This window comes from Pagrus pagrus, assembly GCF_965226575.1.
Source record: "Pagrus pagrus genome assembly, chromosome: 23".
Lineage (NCBI taxonomy): Eukaryota > Metazoa > Chordata > Actinopteri > Spariformes > Sparidae > Pagrus > Pagrus pagrus.
In genome coordinates this window covers 14,299,270-14,319,295 of record NC_140205.1, presented here as the reverse complement: position 1 = coordinate 14,319,295, position 20,026 = coordinate 14,299,270, and the positions used below count along the sequence as shown (strand labels likewise).

General features: G+C 40.5%; 1 protein-coding gene across 3 annotated transcripts; it reads right to left on the bottom strand.

Moving 5' to 3' along the window:
* Window positions 1–256: 256 nt before the first annotated feature.
* Window positions 257–19,814, bottom strand: il17rel (interleukin 17 receptor E-like). Of its 3 annotated transcripts, none has more exons than XM_084345201.1 (19): window positions 19,775–19,814; window positions 14,123–14,351; window positions 12,162–12,189; window positions 11,342–11,491; window positions 9,711–9,817; window positions 8,815–8,929; window positions 8,555–8,599; window positions 8,304–8,446; window positions 7,686–7,757; window positions 7,529–7,583; window positions 7,255–7,418; window positions 6,367–6,411; window positions 5,257–5,314; window positions 4,914–5,059; window positions 3,585–3,644; window positions 3,436–3,493; window positions 2,513–2,644; window positions 779–835; window positions 257–686 (listed from the first exon to the last, which is right to left on the bottom strand). In XM_084345201.1, exons 2-19 carry the CDS (start codon window positions 14,234–14,236, stop codon window positions 565–567), a joined length of 1,671 nt encoding a protein of 556 aa, XP_084201327.1. In that variant the 5' UTR covers window positions 14,237–14,351; window positions 19,775–19,814; the 3' UTR covers window positions 257–564. The 3 variants fall into 3 exon arrangements, with proteins under 3 accessions (XP_084201327.1, XP_084201326.1, XP_084201325.1); XM_084345200.1 differs by lacking the exon at window positions 19,775–19,814 and adding an exon at window positions 19,203–19,323; XM_084345199.1 differs by lacking the exon at window positions 19,775–19,814 and having other exon boundaries at window positions 14,123–14,457.
* Between the last annotated feature and the right edge of the window lie 212 nt (window positions 19,815–20,026).

Here is a 20,026-nt window from a genome sequence, read left to right as displayed (position 1 = left end):
GACGCAACAATGGTAAATACCGGTTAGGTTAGGCCTTTATGTTGAGTGGGGACTCTGTCACGTTTGGACATTTCTAGTTGTCATATCACAAAATGCTCTGTCTGATGTTTGCTTCCAATACAAGGAAGTTTAGATAAGAAAATGTTTATTGCTATTCAGATTTTGGACAATGCTGAACTAAAAAGAAATGAATCATTCCCCTCCAACATTTGTTCAAAACATTAAGAAAAAATCAACAGGTTTTCTTTCATGTTTGGCATTTTTTTATTGAAAATAGACATTTAAATTCAGGAAATGACTGTTTAGCTGCATGCTGGATGGATATCTTAACTTAATTCACATAAACTTTCACCTAAAGAGACAACACCACACAGAATACATTAACAACTGGCAAGAATATAGCAAGCATACTAACGAGCACATATACATTACGGTAACATACATAACATTTGAAATATTTGCCCCAACATTGTACACTGCCTTCAACAGAGAACTTATGTGGTTTGTGTAACATCTTTACAGTCTCATACTGCACGTCCTAAGTAATGCTTTCTGACTCTTTGGTCAATTAGAGATTAAGTTGGCCTTCTCTGTGTTCCCATACTGCAGTGAATCAGGTATGAGGACCCCTCCGTGGAGAACAGGTTGAGACTGTAATGCAGGGACCACGCACTCAAAAGCAGGACCTGTCAGAACAAAGGTTCGGGGTTAGGTATGTGAAAATGCGAACGCTGCGTGGTCGAATAAAAAAGGAACAAAAAGATTGTGATAATCTCACCTGTTGGCTTTTCCAAAGTACAGTCTCCGTTTCTCTCTCGTTTCCTCCTCTGATACACTGAAATAGATCAGGGGGGAATCTGATGAGGAAATAGATCTATAGTACAAACTCAGTGGCTGCTTTTTATTTAAATGAGTTACACAGCCGTGGCTTTGTAATTTTAGGTTAATTTTATATTCACAAAGTAATAAAACGTCCATAGTTCATTGAAAAACGTAAATTTGTATAATCTAACGAATGATGTGGTTCACTTTACATACACAGATATCTCCCAACGATATAGTACCACAAGTTCATGGAAAGACAAAATGTACAGCTATGTTAGATCTGGTATAATACAGTGTAGAATTATATTTGACCTGGTGCGTTTTATATATAACAATTATATGAGAATAGTGGTTGAAAGTAACATTTACTCAAGTACTGTTCTTCAGTACGATTTTGAGGTACTTGTACTTTACTTAAAGCAACATTATGTAACTTGTTTACCTTAAAATAACAGCTTCAAAATCATTTTGATGGTACAGTGTCAATATGTAATAAGGTGAATGGTGTCTGCCCCTCTATCACTTGTTTCTGCACTATGTAACTTCAGTGAGAGGGTAGGATCACGGCCTCACACAGTATATTGCTTAAGTATTTCCATGTTGTGCTGCTATATACAGTAAGTCTACCCCACTAGAATTGTTCTTTTTACTCCACTTGATGTATTAGAAACTCAAATTCTTTTTAAGTACTGTTCAGATTCAGATTGATTACAAAAAATTAAACCAACAAATAATTTCTGGTGTATTATTGTGGATAATGATAAGAAGAGTTTATTGATCCTTTGGCGAAATTATAAAAATGATGCCCCATTTTTACCAGCAGCTGCTTTAGTATGATATGAGTGATGTACGTATTAAAACATCAACAATTATAGCTCAATAATATATTATACACTATTCTGAAATGGAATATTCTGCATAATGAGCCTTTCTACTTATTGTCCTCTCACCAGAGTATATTTTGATGCTAAAACACTTTTACTTAAAGAGTTACTCCACCAACCACAGGTGTTTACAGGTCTTTGGGAGTACTACTGCATGTGTGAAACAAGTAGTATGAAGTCTTTTGTGGCTCTGGAGTTGTAAATCAGTGGCTCAGTTGCATTGTGGATAATGAAGGCACCAGGTTTGGAAAAGGAAGAAGGATGTGTTGAACAAAAAAAGGTGGTATCTCTGGTTCTGCTGTGTCAATTTTGAGCATTTGTTTGAATGCAAGTTAGCCACTGAGTGACATCACTGGTCCCCAAGACCTTTAAACACATTTTAACATGTAATATTGGTGGAGTGATCCTAAAACATGAATGCAGATCTTTACTTGTTACACTGTGATATGGCCATGTTTGCTTAATATACGTATAAGTATATATAAGTAATAGATCTAACTCTTCCACCACTGAATTAGAAATTGAGATCAGTTATTAGTAAGAGGGAAAACAAACACCGATATGAACTGTTATCATTTGAACACTATTTATTGCGCTCAATTCCAAGCATTGAAGCCTGAAGTCGGGGCTGTGCAGCCCTTTGCCCTAACAGACTTATCAGGAGCATGCAACGTCTGTGAGTTTGATGGGTGGACATTGTAACTGAGCCAAAATCAATTTTGGCTCAAGTGCTTACATAACAGTATGTCAACACGGTAAACAACACTAGAGGCCTGAGGACGGTTGTGTAATTCTCTCCCTACCGGTTAACAGGACGTGAAGCACCAGAGTGATGATAATGATGCCCGAGAGGCAAACTCCGGCTGGTACGACGACCCAGGTCAAGTCCCAAGAGGCTTGTCTGGACATTAGAGTACTGACGTCAGGTGATGGATCTGTCAAGAGAATTCACAGGTTACAGACATACAGCATTTTTCAGGTTAGACGTGGCACATACTGACATATGTATAAACTTGGTGACAGTGAAAGGATCGGTCGGATCCACAGACAGATCCACATAGTCACAATAATTGAAATTGTAGACTGAATGATGAGGCATATGAGCCAAATATGTAAATCCAACTGGCCAACTGGCTACTGGTTACAGCTTCATTTTGTACAGACAGACACTGAAGTGATTTCGATATTCTCATCTTAGGCTCGGAAAAAAAAAATACTAGTCAGTTTTTTTCCAACATTTGTGAATTATAATATAAGCACTCTGTTTCTCAATGTTTCTCAATCTCAGCTGTGCGTGAAGAAAATAAACAGCGCATCAAAGATCTTTATCACTTTCTTCAAAGCCCTTATGTTTATACATTGCTTTCATCGGTCAATGCCAGCAAATTGATGTGCACTAAATGTTACAGAGAATCCTTTTATTCTTCAAAATGATGCCAAGAAAACACTTCGGGGAGCTGCAGAGGCTGATAATTTCATAATGACTCTATTAGAAACAGCGTTACAGTAGACATATGCCTTACTGCTGCTTCAAAACGTATTTTTAAAAAAAGTAGTGGAAACCATTAACATTTCAAAGTGATGAGGTGCCTCAGGTTGGGAATATTAAAGGAGAAAGGAAGGAAAAGAAAGAGTTGGATGAACCAGGATTTGTACCAAAAAAGAAGAGAAGGATGAATTAATGTCTAGTACATAAGGAGCAGAAGCGCCCCAAACATATACTTACCACATTCCTGAAGACAGTGATTGACTGTGGCAGCAAATTTCACATCGAGCCTCGTCACCTATCCAAATTCAAAGCATGTATTAGTCATTGTTTGTGTAAAGGTGAAAGCATAGTGTACCTCAAAGGACATGTTGACTTCCCAAACACACCTGGAGACAAGAGTTGCATAGTTCCCCTGCCAGGTTTAATCCAACAGCTTTGCGTTTTTCCTGAAAAACAGACAAACGACACAAAAGACTCTTAGGAGCTTAACTCTGCAGGTGTAATGAAAGCAGTCATGATTGACATCCTGTTTTGTTTACAGTCTCTTTTATGTGTTGTCAGCCAGGCAGCAGTTCAGTAGTAATTCAGGAGAGAGCTGACTGATGAAGCGTTAATGTCAGAGTACTGTAGAAACACATTTCCTGCAAGAACAATAACGGAAAACGTGCTGTTGCATATTTTATGCTGCTGATGTGTCGGGAGATAGTTATCTAAAGGTGTTTTTAATTGCTTTGATTACATAAAGCGGTTTGAGGATATATCACCTTAGATGAAAGGTGGTGTTTCCTTGCAGCAAAAAGCAAAATACAGAAGAAACAGTAATCAGACAAGGCGCTGCCATGAAAACATTACAAGCATGTCGTGGCATGTCCTTGCAGTGTTCCCATACGGGCCATACTGGGTCACTGATATACAAATAATGCAGTTCATACAACACACCCTCAAACCGAAACAACGTTATAGGATGATTGCCAGAATTGCATCAACCCAGCGCTAAAATGATATGAAATGAAAGAAAGAGAGGAAGAAAGTGGCCTATTTGCCCTCCAGACAGTCCGCTTAGTTTAGCTTAGCTTAGCTTAGTTTAGTTTAGCAAATCCGCTTTAATCTAGCGGTGACTCAGGGAAGCTACTATGTGCCATGAAATAGTCTGGCACCAACGACCGCCATAATGTTTTAGAGGTGCTAGTGGGTGGAGTTTAGACAAAGCCAGGCTAGCTTTTCTCCCTTGTTTCCAGTATTTGTGAAGACCTAAGCTAACTATTTGCTGTTGTTTGTAGCTCTATCTTTAATACAAAGGCATGATTGATGGTGAGGTTTAGGCAACAAAATTACTTGGTTAGGTTAAGGAAAACATTGTGGTTTGGTTTTAAATAAGTAGGCTACGTTATTTACTGAACCTAGCCTACATGCATGCGTTCGTGCTCATGTTACGTACATGACCTAAGTTACACTATGTGCGTAAGTGACATACCTTAACTATGATAATAGATTAAAATAACTCACAGGTTTTCACACATAGGAATTTTCACACTCTTTATAGTCCATCACCTGACTTCCTCCTTTGCTGCTGTAATACTTACTACAGCCACAAGAGGTCGCCGCAAAACAACTACCGTAAATACATGTTGTAATAACCATTATGGCCAGTTTCATGATGATGGAATTATATGAACATCTTTTTAGAATCGGCACCGCAAGTGTGTGATACCTACCACATGAACGGTGTGTGTTTCTGTGATCTGGCACACAGCAGACCCTTCAGTCTTCACACACAGCCCCACAGAAAACGTTGCATTGATCTGGGACGACATTTTCACATCTTCGTGACCTTGCTTTCTTGTCACAACAACCTCCCATGCTGGAAAAAATATAGCACAGCTATCGTTATAATAGCCAATTTTCCAACACCATATTGCATGATGTCCGTCATTAGCTTCATAATATAATCTAAATGTGGCTCTGAAATGACTGTCTGGGAGATTTATTGCCACAGACTGATGCAGCAGTGCGAAAATCATGATATGATTAGCATGCTGATGTGACAACAAGTGGTACCTTGAAATCTTCCATTAGCAAAGGGGCACCTGGTCCAGGACTGAGAGCCTGCAGTGAACTGAAGAAGATTGAACAATTATATTATGTAAATCTCTTCATCCAACATATCAAGCCCATAAACATAATGCTTTGTTCTAAGATAGGAATCTAAATGTGAGAATTTGCATCAGAGAACCTATTTAACGTGCCCACAGAAAATAGTTCCAGTTAAGTTCTGTTGTAAATCAGTGCACAATGTCTAAAAACTGCAGGTAACAAAAGCACAACTTCCCCCTTTTATCACTGCAGTTTCCATTGTAAAAGTGCGATCATACACATGATGTCCTTTTATAGAATTAACTGGTTTAGCAGTGCAAATGCCATCAGCACTAACATGCTATATATAAGCATTATAAAGCTATTAGTCACTGTATACCGCCAAAAATTAGCATATAATTGTAAAAATATCTATGTCCAAGGGAAAAAATGTTTCTGATATTATCAGGCATTCCTGTGTAATTTAAGCAGACATCAGCCCAGCACTGAAATGACATGAAATTCATTCATGTGAACTAAAGTAGCCTACAGTATGTGGCAAATATGAGGCTAGCCAGCAGCCGATTAGCTTAGTAACTAATCAGTGCCAGCTAACCAGTAACCTGAGGCAACCAGATGCGAGATTTATCTTCCTGTCCTACAGACCGTTCTTTTAGCTTAGCTCAGAACAAAGTCCACAGTAGCCTGGCTCTGTATAAAGGGAGCACAATCTAGCTACCAGACCACTAAAGCTTCACATAAGCAGGGACTCAAGGAAGCTAGGCTACACTACGGTTTTTGTTTGATTTAAATAAACAAAATATGATGTGTAAAGTTTTAGAGGTGGTAGTAGGTGGATTTAAGACAAAGCAAGGCTAGCTTTTTAATGCCCCTATGGTAGATTAAACATGATAAAGTGCCCTTCCAGTGCCCTTTCCGCATGCTGTTGCCCTTTGTAATTTTTGGCCCCTGTCCCTCAAACCTCCTGAGTCTGCCACTGTAGCCTACTGACGTGATTTACAGTATGTCAGCAGCACTATTGGGTTTTTTTTCCACTGAAACTGAAAGAGCCAAAGGGTGAAAGGTAGTCATTACCTTCATGCACAGTTGAGGGTGTGGATCCACTTCAGTAAATGTCATCTGAAAAGCAACAAATAATGAAAGTCATTGATAATGATAATCTTCGAACACAGAAAGTCCAAATATTTAGTTTCAGTCTGACTAAATGCTAAACTACTACTGTTTTGTCTTGGTACAAGCTTAATAGTTTGTATCAGGTCAGCAAGACTCAGCTTTCATGGAGACTCTGTGTCACCGGCTATTTTTATATCAACAGAGTACTCCCTTCTGGAGTAACACGGCCTCGGGTTCACTCCAGTGAAGATCTCATTTAAATATACAATCTGTGTTTCATCTGAGGACTCCCAGTTGCACAAGTTCTCCCTTCGTTCTTGCAAGTCAACTGTTAAGTCAGCAGCTGTTTGGATAAACACATCTGTACGAGCTGAAGCAAGAGGGTGGAATGAGTTTCCTGCTTTCTAGAAGCCTGACTAAGTGCAATTAATAATTTTCCTGGCATTATGTATAAAGTATGCCTTAAGGAAGATGATCAAGATCAAGGAAGATGTTCTCAGAATAATGCAATACTGGGCTTTTGGTGTAAACAAGTGACGTCATGAGCAACAGTCAGATCGGTCCATCACGCGATATTTTCGATCACACAATCATGATGTGTTCAAACCGCTGACGCCATGTTATTACGAATTGTTACAAAAGTGACACTTAACGACAGAGTACTTTTGACCTAACCCAAGGCGAGCTGTTTTTTTAAACCCGTTCTTTAACCCAGTCTTGAATCTTAGTGTTTGTATAATCTTGTGCATTGTTGGCTCAAACGTACATCAGCTTCAAGAGACCTTAACAAGCAGTCAGAAACACTGCAGGTGAACACAACCAGTGCCTCAACATTTCAGGGTGCTGCACCTTTTCTCTGCTGACGTTCTGCGAGGAGTGAGGCAGATCCACGCAGTCGCCGTCCTCTCTTTCCTGACACAGCGCAACCACAGCTGCAACCGGACAGGCGGGCTCCCACGATAGCCTCCCCTCAAGCGGGTCGAAGGTTATTTCAGACCACAGCTCCTCGAGACCTGCGGGCAGGTGAGGTCATGTTCTTTTTAAACAACGTGGTATCAGTTATGAAGTAATAAAACAAAAGGACGCAGAATTCAATCTGACTAAAGGCAATCAAGTGACTCACGGTCCGTAAAGGGGCAGACCTGGACTCTGGGGGCATCCATCACTGCTGACCACCCCTGTGAAGAACGTTGTTAATGATTACCAAATGTTGATCTCTTTTGTGGAACTGATGGCTTATGAAAACAGATCATAAGTACTTCAAACCGGGAGTGTTTTACCTCGATGCAGAGGCAGGGCAAAGGCCGGGAGTATGGGAGGATGACGCTCTTCAAGGTTTCCTCCTTCTTAATCTGGAAGATAAACAAAGCATTGTGACACTCAGCATGCGAGCATGTTAATGAGTCGGTGTTGGGCGACTCCTCAGGATTCCTGAGTCACCTGATTGATAAGAAGCCAATTACTGTTCTGTCATTAAGTGGAGTATATTTCTCAATATCAGTGACGCATCAGACAATTAGTAGCAGTCACCTTGAATTTCTTCAGAATCGCAGAGAATTAAGGAAAGCGAGTCGGTGAGTAAGCAGATTACCAATCTACAAATATAAAATTAATGGGTTACTGACTCACTAAGTGGTTAGCAGGAGAAGGATTTAAGTAACAAAGGGTGCTTCAAACCGCCAAAAATTGCTTGGAGGGATGTTAACAGGGTTTGTTTAGATAGGATTCTTCTTTATTTCCATGTAAATCCTGCCCACTGTACAGGAGACCTTTGTTTTTCATTTCCTTCAGTGTGTTATATAGGTTCTTGTGCTTTTTAACGACCTTTTAAAGAAAAAGTAAGTAAGACCGTGTCACCCATTTACCATTCTCAGATTCCAATAAAAAGAGGGACTAACCAGTTTATTGACGCCTGTACCAGCGCAGATGAAATCCTTGCGGCGGCACAGACGGAGGTGGTAGCTGTGATCTTCCAGCATGTCCGACACTCGGACACTCAGCTCCCTCTTCTGTGGGTTCACATCATACGACAGCCTGCCAGCTGAAAGAGACATGCGAGTGTGAGATTTTCACCTCAGTCACGGACACATGTGAGATCCTGCCTTGCTCTGAGACTGGTTTCTCGGCTGAGAAAATAATGTGTACTTACTGATGCATTCTGGGACGTGTCTTCGCAAATCTTCACCAGCGCATCCTGTGGAGAAAAGTAATAATTACTAACTTACTACAGTTTTCTCCTTACTGCTTGACTCATTTACCTTCATCTTAACATAACAGGGGGTGTCTCCAGTGTTTCTATCCAAACAAGTAGGTACTTGGGTTGAGTTACTCTAGGGTTCCTGTTACTTTACAGTCATGATCCCATGAGTGTGTGTTTGCACAGTTGTGCAAATTTGCCTATATCCGTACCTGGAGCTTCGTAGGTGGCTGTCCAGGTAAGTCCACAGTAACTTGGCACTGTCTTCACTGTGACTCTGACTTGTTGGCCCGGAGAAATGTCGGTACAATCGTTCTCAAGTTCCACCTGCAGCAAAAAGGGAAAAATAAAGACACAAGCTGTCACATGTCTGACATGACTCAGCTAATAATACCATGGAAACTGCTGCACATGTTTAGACCAATATCAGACCAAAGTAATTTCATGGTGCACAAAAGCATGACAAATTGACAAATTAGCAACTGTACTAGACTCTACAAGCCTGCGGATGGATTTTTTTATGTGGTTTAATGCTGCTGGACAATGGATTTCTTTTTTCTGAAGGACTCAGGTTGCAACAGTCCAAAGGACGTGACTCAATGCACGTTCCGCTCCGCTAACGAAGAGCGACAGTTAAGTCCGCTACCATAAACTAACGGCCAGCGTCTACCAAAACAGAAGTTCCACAGAGCCCCTTTAAAGGACGAGGCTGAGACGTTAGCTATCTTAGTAAGCTAGCGTTTCGTCTATGAGTAGAAGCACGCTTCCTTCTGGGTGTAGACTGGTAAAAAGAAAGTTGTTCCCACGTGAAACTGCTCACAACAAGGTCTGTGGATTATCTTGAGGAACCGGGTCATGATTTCTGGAAGGAGACACTGACGCTAGGTTTTTCAGATTTGGTGACTCAAACCAAAAATAGCACTACAGGTAAGAGGAACAATATGTTTTGTGTAATTGTTATAATTAAGGGTGAACTGTCCCTTTAAGCTCTTAGTTTACTCTCCATGCATTTGCATGACATTTGACTCTAAAAGAAAACTAACTCTAGCATCACACTACACAACTAAATGTGCCAAAAAATCCCAATGAGGTGCTGTTAACAGTCTACCTGCCGTCCAGACATCCTTTCTCTCGACGCTCTTGTGAAGCTGACGATCCGGCAGTTCGCCATCATCCCCATGGTCATGGTGCAGATGGACACACCATGGACGGACTCTGGGGGAGGGAATTATATCAAAGTCAGAAACCAGAGGGCGGCTTGAAGACACAAAGTACAGTTGTCAAACAGTAACGGTGAATATAAAACAGTAATGCATGCCAGCGTGAGTCAGCTTGACCTTAGATAAAAGCCGCAGCTGGAAAATGCTAGATTTTACCACTGAGTTAATCTGTTGTGTGTCATATTTTTTTGGCTGAGTCAGATTTGGTCAGATTTTCCCTGCTCCAGCCCATATAGTGTCATGTGCCTCACTGTGTGCTTTGAACCGCACCTTATTAGATCAAGTGCTTCCTATCTGGAATCAGGAACAGAAGACGTCAGCTGATATTGTCATGATGCAAAAGCAGAAGTTTGACGAGCGAAAGTGTTTGTCTTTATGAATGAGACTTCCTTTACTGTTCATCTGTGTCATCAGTGATAACCATCTTTGACCATGACTAGGCGCGTGTCGGCTCGACTACACCCGAAGAGTTACTTTGGAAACTTCCTCATTACAACAGAGTTAAAATAAGTTATGTCAGGACTTCTGCTCGTTTGAAGGCCAGTTACAGAGAATTACAGATATTCTTGCCAAATAAGGACAAAGGGGTTAAAAACAGGCGGTTGCTCGTTGCTAAAGCACCGCGTAAATAAAGTGCCATGGCAACTACTAATCGATCGTTGAGGGACAGTCCAGCATTTGGAGCAAATGCAACACTTGTGGATGCTAACCGTAACGTGGTGGGGGAGGAGCTGTTTTCATAATTAAGTTTATATTCAAAAAGTTTGTGACACAACATGTAAATAAAAAAAGCTTTGGAGTTACCGGGAGGCACATTTCCCCGTTGAGGTCCAGGCCAACCACACCCACACAACCCCTTACTCTACATTTACTGAGAAAAGTAATTGATAGATTGGCGATTAACTTCCCTGAGAGTCACGACTACCACAACTGTTCTTCTGTTGAGTACCATGAACTAAACTGGAATAAATTAGCATTAAAAATAATATGTCGAAAACAAAAAATTACATAAATATCCATTTCAACCAAACCGAAGAAAAAATCTTTGTGTTAGAGTTTCCCACCTTGCTCGTAGATTGAAGTTCACAATGGTTACTGTAGGAGAAAAGTCAACTAGATGACTTATCAGAGGCTTTTTAAAGGTGCAATATGTAGGAATCTTAGTTGAAACATTAAAAATGAGCCAAAATTATCAACCAATTGTGAAGAAAAACATTTTGATATTATGATGAAGAGATTTTTACTAAATATAGCATGCTAACCAGCTAGCCCAGGCCCATCCGGGTCCAAAGCTCCAGTGCTAGCAGTGTGAACATCAACACTCCACAGGCGCCTCGAGTTCCCAGTCTGGCTAAATGAGCTAACAAGCTAATGGTCGCTACTGTTTACAGCAGCGGGCTGTTATTCTGGTGATTTGCTGCCCCCAATTTGTTTTGTGCATTAATTCAACAGGACGCTGATTCTTACATATTGCACCTTTAATAAAACTATCTGGTAAATGTTCATATCATTTACATACCATGAAGTTGTAACTTGGTTTTGATTCTGAGGTGCAGCGAGCACTTCTGCTTCCCCTCGCACCTCATGACTGTGGACAGGCTGATGTTGTGGAACACGGAGGATGTGTTGAGGCCTTCAGCAGGAGTCTGACATGGAGGAGGAAATAAAGCTGCCAGAACAAACACACAACACGTTATCTTTCAGCGCACACACGCTGCCACTTCAAGAGAAATCCCTGATGCGGTGAGGTTTTCCTGTCACAACCATAACAAGGATGACTGAAGGTGTTCCAGGTGGGTGTTCAGTGGAAGTTAGATCATCAAGTGTGTACTTCCATGTAAATTTTTATCTATTATTTATCTAGAAAAACAAATTACATCAGCTTTCCTCCATCATCATGAAGGCATACTGATTACTCTTTGTGCTCTTTGAATACACATGTAATTTATGTGTCCTGCTTGCTTTTGATACCACAATGAAGTCAATTCAATGGTTTAATTCAACGCCCACGTGCCTGCCAGACATGCACATTGTGTATTTAACTTGATTGCATGTCAGGAAGTGTCTCATACCTTATGATAGGTGGGGCGGCCTACTTTCAGATCTTTAAATACGATTTAGGGGGTTTCTAGTTTCACGTGATGGTTTGAATGTGGTTTTATTGACTTTTGAACCAAGTCTAAACACTGATTGCAGTTTCTTTGGCAACATAACAGTAAGATAGACACTTATAAAATGACAGCAATATCGGCAGCAACACACAGAGTTGTGGTGAAAAAACATGTCCCGTGTGCATGCATGAGTGCAGATGTCATGTAGCAAAACATGTCTTTACTCACAATCTGGCTTGTTCTTGCAGTGAAGGCCCTGCAAGGAAGGAAAAAAAAGAGGCACTCAGGTGAAACAGGCTGCAACTCTTTTCTGTGACCCTTTTTCAGTTGGAGCTCCTTTAATAAAGTAATTCTTAACAAAGAGAACAAAGGTCTGCAGAGGCAGCTCCGCAGAGGAGGGAATTCCCAGATAAGGAGCGTTTTACATCCTCATTGCTCCTTCAGGTAAAACCCAACCAGTTCATAACCACAGTTTGCTGCAGGTTGTTCTAGGTGAAACAATCAGCCCAATATAAAGGGTAATTATATGTTACAATCAGTTACTCTACTTGTCTTTTTGTGCTTTTAGGGCAGCTGCAACACAAGTCTGTGCTAAACAGCATGCATCAACGAAGTCATTAAGCACAGGACTATTTTCCTAGGCTTGCTTCCAAAATGTATTGGTTATAAATCAGTCAGAACATTTTCCATGTGACTATTCCACATATTTACACACGCTGTTATTCCTCCATTCAGTGATGACTGACAGTTACCTGTTAGGTATGTTGTGGAGACGTAATTTATGAGATGCTTCGGAGCTCATCTGGAAAATGTTTTTAAAAAATTCTCAGTGGCTATTTTGTTGACTGACGTTTCTTAAGAAGGCACAGCTCTGAAGTGTCCATCATTTTGTTTTAAGAACAAACAACATCCAGCTACAGAGTATGTGGTAATACACATCACCTCATAGTTAAGGATGTTTTGAAAGTCAACACTGCTCCCATTTAAGTTTCAAACTGTTAACAGGTATCTAGGAGGAAAGTATCTGGGTTTTTGGGAGGTTGTAAGCGGCAACAAACAGGCAGATATTGTACTTTTTGCTCGCTACATTTACTTAACAACTTTAGTTACTAGCTACTCTTGAGATAACACACTGCAATTAAATTATCTCATCAGCAATCAGATTGAAAAAACATACAAACAAACAAAAAGACACATTCTGATAATCGGAAAAATACTGAATCTCAGGTCTCCAGTATCCACATACATGTAAATATATCTATCATTTACTTGTACGTTTAATATCAAATACTTATATTTTAACACAATATCTTTACTATTTTTACTCAAGTATGACTTTTGGGTACGTTTTACAACACTGACTAAGGGTGAGGGTCGTTTATCTCTCAAAAGTCAACTATCTCATGAAAAACAGGCTGTTTTCAGCTTTGTCCAACTAATCCAAGAGGGTTTTTAAATAGTTACTTAGTTTGGAGAAGTAGGAGGGCTGTTTCAACCCATAAAGGAACACATCATCCTTCAGTTGATCAGAAAAAAAAAATCACATTCGGATCACCAACATTTGAAGGTACATGGGAAAATTGTAATCTGAAAAGTTGCAGGTAACTAAAACTGGCAGACAAATGTAGCCGAGTAAAAAGTACAATATTTGCCTCCGAGATGTCATGGAGTAGAAGTACAAAGTTGCATCAAATGAAAATAGTACCTTGAATTTGTATAGCACTTGAGTAAAAATAAGTAGTTACTCAACCTCTGCTTAGAGAGAAGTTAACAGGCAACAGGTGTCATCTATCCACTCTCCACCATACTAGATCTACTTTGTTTGCCTCCTCAGTAAATGATTAAGTGCACTTCAAGCACCAGACACGAGCTTCAGATGCTGCATGTGTGCAGTTCAGCATGCAGGATCACCTTTGATGTATCCAGTCACCGTTCACATGTCTAATGAGTCAACAGGTGAGTCATACAGTGTCAGGAATTGATATTACAGCAGTGCGTAGGAGCACCTCCATCATTAGTTCATTGTCTGACTGTTTGCAGAGCCTTCTAGGAAATCCATACTCATAGAAGAATGAGTAGTAGTAGTAGAATCAATCATAGTTGCTGTACTGTAGTATAAGCAGCAGGAGTCAGTAATAGGACGTCTATATTTAGATGTGCGAGTGTGTATTCTGAGGATGCGGTTTTACCTGAGAACACCTGGTGCCACATTCCTTTATCCTCTCCAGTCCTGTGCTTCCCGCTGCAGCTCCACTCAGACCCAAGCAACAGTGAGACATCACCAAGGCAGCCAACAGGATCATTTTCACCAGCCAGTAGCAATCCACAATTCTGCTGCTGCTGCTCTGCTTCTTCTCTAGTTCCTGTGAGCTGTCACTTCTTGTTCCCTTTTTCCCTGTTCCTCTTTCCTTCTTCTTCCTGAGAGGGTGAGATGGGGGGGTCAGCCTTATCAGGACAGGGAGTTTGGGAGGCTTTGTTGCTGAGTTTGTCCTACAAATGTGTGTGCTGGTGCAGAGCCAAGCACCCAAATGAAAGACAAGCAGCTGGAAACTGTGGACTTAAATATTCTTGAGTGGAGGCGGGGCCTTTAGTTCTGTGTGGGAAACACTACATAAGGGACCTTTCCTCTTAGCAGCACTTCCAATAAGGTTTGATTTTACTAATTGGCACTCATGACATACTGAAAGGTGTCTTCATTGACTGATTTTTTTTTTTTGCCTGAATAAACAAACTCTTTGTTTTCATGACTGAATAAACAAACTTGACCTTAAAGGACAACACAACTTCATACTGTTTTTACTTTGTTTATATGTGGCAGACCCTGCCACCTCTCTGGCTTCAAACATTGTTCTGGGGACCTTATTTTCCTCTAAGAACAGCCTGTTTATTTAGTTATGGTCACTTACTCTGTGAAGTAACTCTGTGTTATGATTTCCCCCATTGCTTCAATCTAGGGGTTAACGGTTTTCTGACATTTCCTGTAAATCTATACAGTTACCCTTCAATTAAATCTGATTCAAACAGAGTTCATGAGCATGACACGGTAGCTGAAACTCAATACAAGCATCACGTTCATTACGTGGTGCTCACCCTGTACAACCTCTCTCTGAACCCTACAGGGAAGGGTAGGACTGTCTGCTACGTGCAAAAACATACCTGCTGGTTGAATTTGAAGATTCGGTTATACAGAGGGGGGATTAAAGTTCAAGTACGGGTAATGTTTCCTAACATTTTGTTGATAATGTCAACCACAGAAAATCCTTTGCCCATGGCTTCAGTTAGTCATGATAGCACCCCCCTGACATTTAACTCCCCGTGATTGCACACAGAAAACTTCCTCTTGGCTGGAAGCTACTTCATGCCCTTACATGGCATGTAATACACTGTGGGGCTGACAGAAGCTGGAATCTTAGACTGAAAAGCTGTGAAATAAAAGGAGTTATGCACATAGGATTTAAAAAGACAAATGTGCAATATGTGCAATTATTTATTTTGTGGCTACTTGGTAGCAGCGGAAACGAGCTGTGAACAAAACAATGACGGGCTGTAACCTTTAATGTGTTAGCGTTCAGTTTCTTATTTACACATCCAGCAGATACAGATTAGCAACATTATCATTTTTGTGGAATTAATATTTACTCTCCTTTAATCTTTCAACCAACTACAAGAGGAAATATTTTGTTTTTTAGCAGTTAATTGTTCTCCTTCACCCGCTAGTTGCTGACTTCATCTGTCTGCTGTTTGGTGCTTGTTTTTTGGGGGTTTCTTTTGGCTTTGGCCAAATACTACACTATGAGGGAAGCGACAGTCAACCAAAACAGCCCGAAAACCGAAACAATGAGCTGAAAGACGCTAAAAAAGTCCATAGACAGGACCTGCAGATCATATCAGTGATTTAGAGTCTTTAAATTCAACTCCTTCTCTTTAATTGGCTAACAAATAAAACAAATGTACACTTTCAAATTGCGTGCAATGCATACGTAGGAGCACAACTTTGCGTGCAGGTGATGAACCGATCCGTCCCATTACCTTCTGTGGATGGCAGACAGCAGATAGTCAGGTGACCTCTATCATCATGGTAACAAACATAAACACGTAGCAATCGCTGTTTGGTTAGGTTTAGGCAACAAACCTTGGTTAAAAAGACAAACAATACTTGGCTTCAAGACCCTCATGCGCCATCAGCAGCAGTAGTCGTGGATGGGGATGTAAAAGCATGGACGCTCGTAATTCATTCGCAACTTCGTGCTATGAATCAAGTCATCAAATACAAAACACCCTCGGAAACGCAAAAATGGAAGGTTAGGGCTAAGTGGTAGTGGCAAGGGAACTACTGGGATTGGGCCTTGAACTTTGTATTTGGTCGCGCCTGTTTTCTACAGAAGTTAATGGGAAGGTATGGTGAATCACGTGCACGTACGTACTGCACGCAATATAAAAGTCAGGGTTAGGGTTAAACTCATCATTTGTATGCAAAGTGAAGCAACATGGCTGTCAAATCATCTGAAATACTTTGCTTCAGTATTCTTTCGTATTTTCCTCTAATACCTGGTAACTCTCAGCCCCGAAGCACGTCAAGCATGAACATTACTCACACCAGCATCCATGGTGCCGCATACATCATCCTACAATAAGAACATCTTGTACAGCCAGAGGCAGAACGTGCTGTACAGAGAGGAGCCGTCCACAAAACAACTAAAAGGAATGTCTTCAGGCAACTCCCTACCGCTCGCTTTGAAGATTATCTCAGGTTTTTGTTCCTGTTCTGATGACAGATAATCACTGTTTAACAAAATTTGGGTCAACGCAGGTGAAGAGAGCCATACTAAAGTATGTGTGTGCAAACAGTGACCTCATAGCGCTGCAAGAGCAACACCTTCGGTTGTGTTTTACTGTCAGGCGCTGCTCTTCTTTTAAATGTGGTGTTGTGCAACTAAATTAAAGCACCAGACCATAAAAAAGAGATGAGGCAACAGGACAGATAAACTGATTACCATCAGGGCACTCCAAAGAAAAGTGATTCTTGGAGCTCATCTGAAAAACTGATTTCATCTTGTTACTGTGTTAAAACAGTTTGATCTCATGGAAACACCCTGAGGAAAACACAACATTGTAGAGTTGTTGTGATTCATTAATGCATGAGCCTAAAAATAGAAGTGATTAAGCAGCTATGTTCACACTGTCGTGCCAATGGAAACACATACAAACACCAGCTAGAGTGACAGGTGTAAATTAAGCAGACCAAAGGCAATGGACTACTTTCCATCTGGCACTTCGCCCAGTGACTCCTCTGAGCTTCCTCTGCAAAGTGCTGGAGTGGCAAAACAACACTGATATGACCTGGAGCGAAGATTAGAAAAGAGCTGTTGACACGAGACCTTTTTTCTTCAGAACCCTTGTCACCATTTCACAGAGGAGCACTATGAAATGGTAAGTGTAAAACAGAAATGCTATCAGCGGGTTAAAGCACCTCCTTTTGTGTGGTGGCGCTATCTACTGGGATTCAGTGTGTATTACAATCGTCATGACTATTAAAGTACATTTGCTTTGGGTTACTGAAAATGATGACAGAAATGATGTCATAAATGCATCTAACCCATGAATAATTAGTCTCATGGGCTTGTGAGAAAGTCTCGCCCTTAACTAATCAAAGGACCCAAACGCAAGACACACAGAGGCAGGCGGGTAGAAAACAAGCAAGCTTTAATGAGCTGGTGTCCAAAATCCAAAAGCAGCAATAAAAAAGGGCAAGCAAGGAAAAAAAACAAAAAACTGAGGACAAACCAGAAGCCATGGAGAGCACAGAGGACACAGGACCGACAGCTGAACCAACAAAGACTGAGGGAAGCACACAGGCTTAAATACTGTGTGTGATTAACCAATGAGACACAGGAAGAAAAGGTGTAAAAACAGACCAAGAGAAGAAGTGGAAAGTAAAACATGACACAGAAGGTTTCAACATTAAACAGGGAACAAACCATGACAAGGTCTGGTCAGTCGCCATCCCAAAGCGTCAGTGTTTGAGGAGTCAAACATCAACTTTCTTACCAACTGGACCCTTAATATACAAGGTACCATCCACAGAGCATCAGTGATATCGGTGAAGTGAGATGTCTGCACAGAGCCCAGAGGATACTGAAGGACAACACCCACCCCAGCCACAGTCTTTCCACCCTGCTGCCATCACACCTACACTTCTATAAGAGCAGCTACAGCTGATATGTACAGTGATGGTGTTGACATAATGTGAGGTACACTTGATATTTTAGGTGGACTGGATTGTAAATGAAGTATTTTCAAATTTGAAATTCTAGTTGAAAGATTGAAATATCATTTTGACTCAACTAGAGATTTCTATAGTAAACTGAATTAAAGACGCAACGACACAACAACAACAGCACTAACATGTATAGGTTAAAAAAGGTTAGGTTTTGTTTCTACAGCAAGTTCTCTTTTAATAAAAATAAAACAAAAGAAGAATAAAAAAGAACGAGTAGCATCAGCATTCTTATGTTGATTTCTCAAGAGGAAGAAGACTTAGAAGAAGAAGAATAAGAGGAAGACTTAGAAGAAGAAGAAGATGAAGAAGAAGAAGACTAAGAAGAAGAAGAAGAAGACTTAGAAGAAGAAGAAGAAGACTTAGAAGAATAATAAGAAGAAGACTTAGAAGATGAAGAAGAAGAAGAAAAAGAAGAAAAAGACTTAGAAGAATAATAATAAGAAGACAGAAGAAGAAGAAGAAGAAGACTTAGAGGAAGAATAATAATAAGAAGACTTAGAAGAAGAAGAAGAAGACTTAGAAGAAGACGAAGAAGAAGAAGAAGAAGAAGACAAAGACGAAGAAGAAGACGAAGAAGAAGAAGAAGACTTAGAAGAATAATAATAAGAAGACGAAGAAGAAGAAGAAGAAGAAGAAGAAGAAGACTTAGAAGAAGAAGGAGAAGAAGAAGAAGAAGACGAAGAAGACGACAAAGAAGAAGAAGACTTAGAAGAAGAAGACTTAGAAGAATAATAAGACTTAGAAGAAGAAGAAGACGAAGAAGAAGAAGAAGAAGAAGAAGAAGAAGAAGACTTAGAAGAAGAAGAAGAAGAAGACTTAGAAGAAGACTTAGTATAATTAGAAGACTTAGAAGAAGAAGAAGAAGAAGAAGAAGAAGAAGAAGAAGAAGAAGACGAAGACTTAGAAGAAGAAGGAGAAGAAGAAGAAGAAGAAGAAGAAGAAGAAGAAGAGGAAGAAGAAGAAGAAGAAGAAGAAATATATGTTGTTACCTCTTGCCAATAATCCCAGTTGGCTGCTAGTATATGAATGAAATCCTTTCCCTTCAGTTGATTCACCTCTAGACATCAACGGCAGGAGAAGTAACAGTTGCGCTCCTTCAGGAGTGTGCCGCGCGTAATTACGCACAGGTCAAACTGCTTCAAGGAAGATCTTGTTTTTCTGAACAACAGACTGATGAGCTATTTCATCGATTCCAAATTTAAAGGGTGAAATCATTTGGAGGAGGCGACTGAAGACGCCCCCGGCCTGGAGGTGGGGTGTGTGAAAGAGGGTCCGTGAACTCAACCAAAGATTTCTTTTTACGTGCAAAACTCAACGCGTAAAAAAACCCATTTCTGTCATGATCATATTGCTCATGTCAACCGTCATGTTAGCGCCAAGTATCAAGTGGCTGTTTTCGTTTGGGTAACTCGATAATACAACGGGGGGTGAGCTGGGCCTCTCAGCACTGACAGACTGCAGAGCGCTGGTTTAATTTAGTGAGGAAAAGCGCTCCTTTCCCCTGTGAGCTCCAGGGATCAGCGAGTCCTACAGGCTGCACGGTGTCCATAGGCTGACTTACCTTTAACCTGCTGTCAGCCGCTGTAAGCTGCTCATCCTGCACTGTAAGAATGATCAATCTTTGCTCGCCCTGCACTGCAAAAAATTTCAGTCACAGCGAGTGGTTTAGCCTGCAGAGCCTTGAAGTAGTGTTTCATTTGAATACATTTAATTTGTTTTGGAAAAAGCTAATCATTTCCGCTTGTTTTCTGGGAATTGGTTTATTGTTGTTTTTTCCATAAATGTATGGATATAGCTCCTTCCCTGGATCCCT

Bases quoted from the DNA above. Each gene is read 5' to 3' on its own strand.
- il17rel (XM_084345201.1), bottom strand. From the start codon at position 14,236: ATGATCCTGTTGGCTGCCTTGGTGATGTCTCACTGTTGCTTGGGTCTG. The intron at 7,758-8,303 runs GTTAGTCCCTCT...TTTATCTTCCAG, and splicing joins GTACAGGCGTCAATAAACTG to ATTAAGAAGGAGGAAACCTT. The intron at 2,645-3,435 runs GTAAGTATATGT...TTCTCTTGACAG, and splicing joins TCACTGTCTTCAGGAATGTG to ATCCATCACCTGACGTCAGT.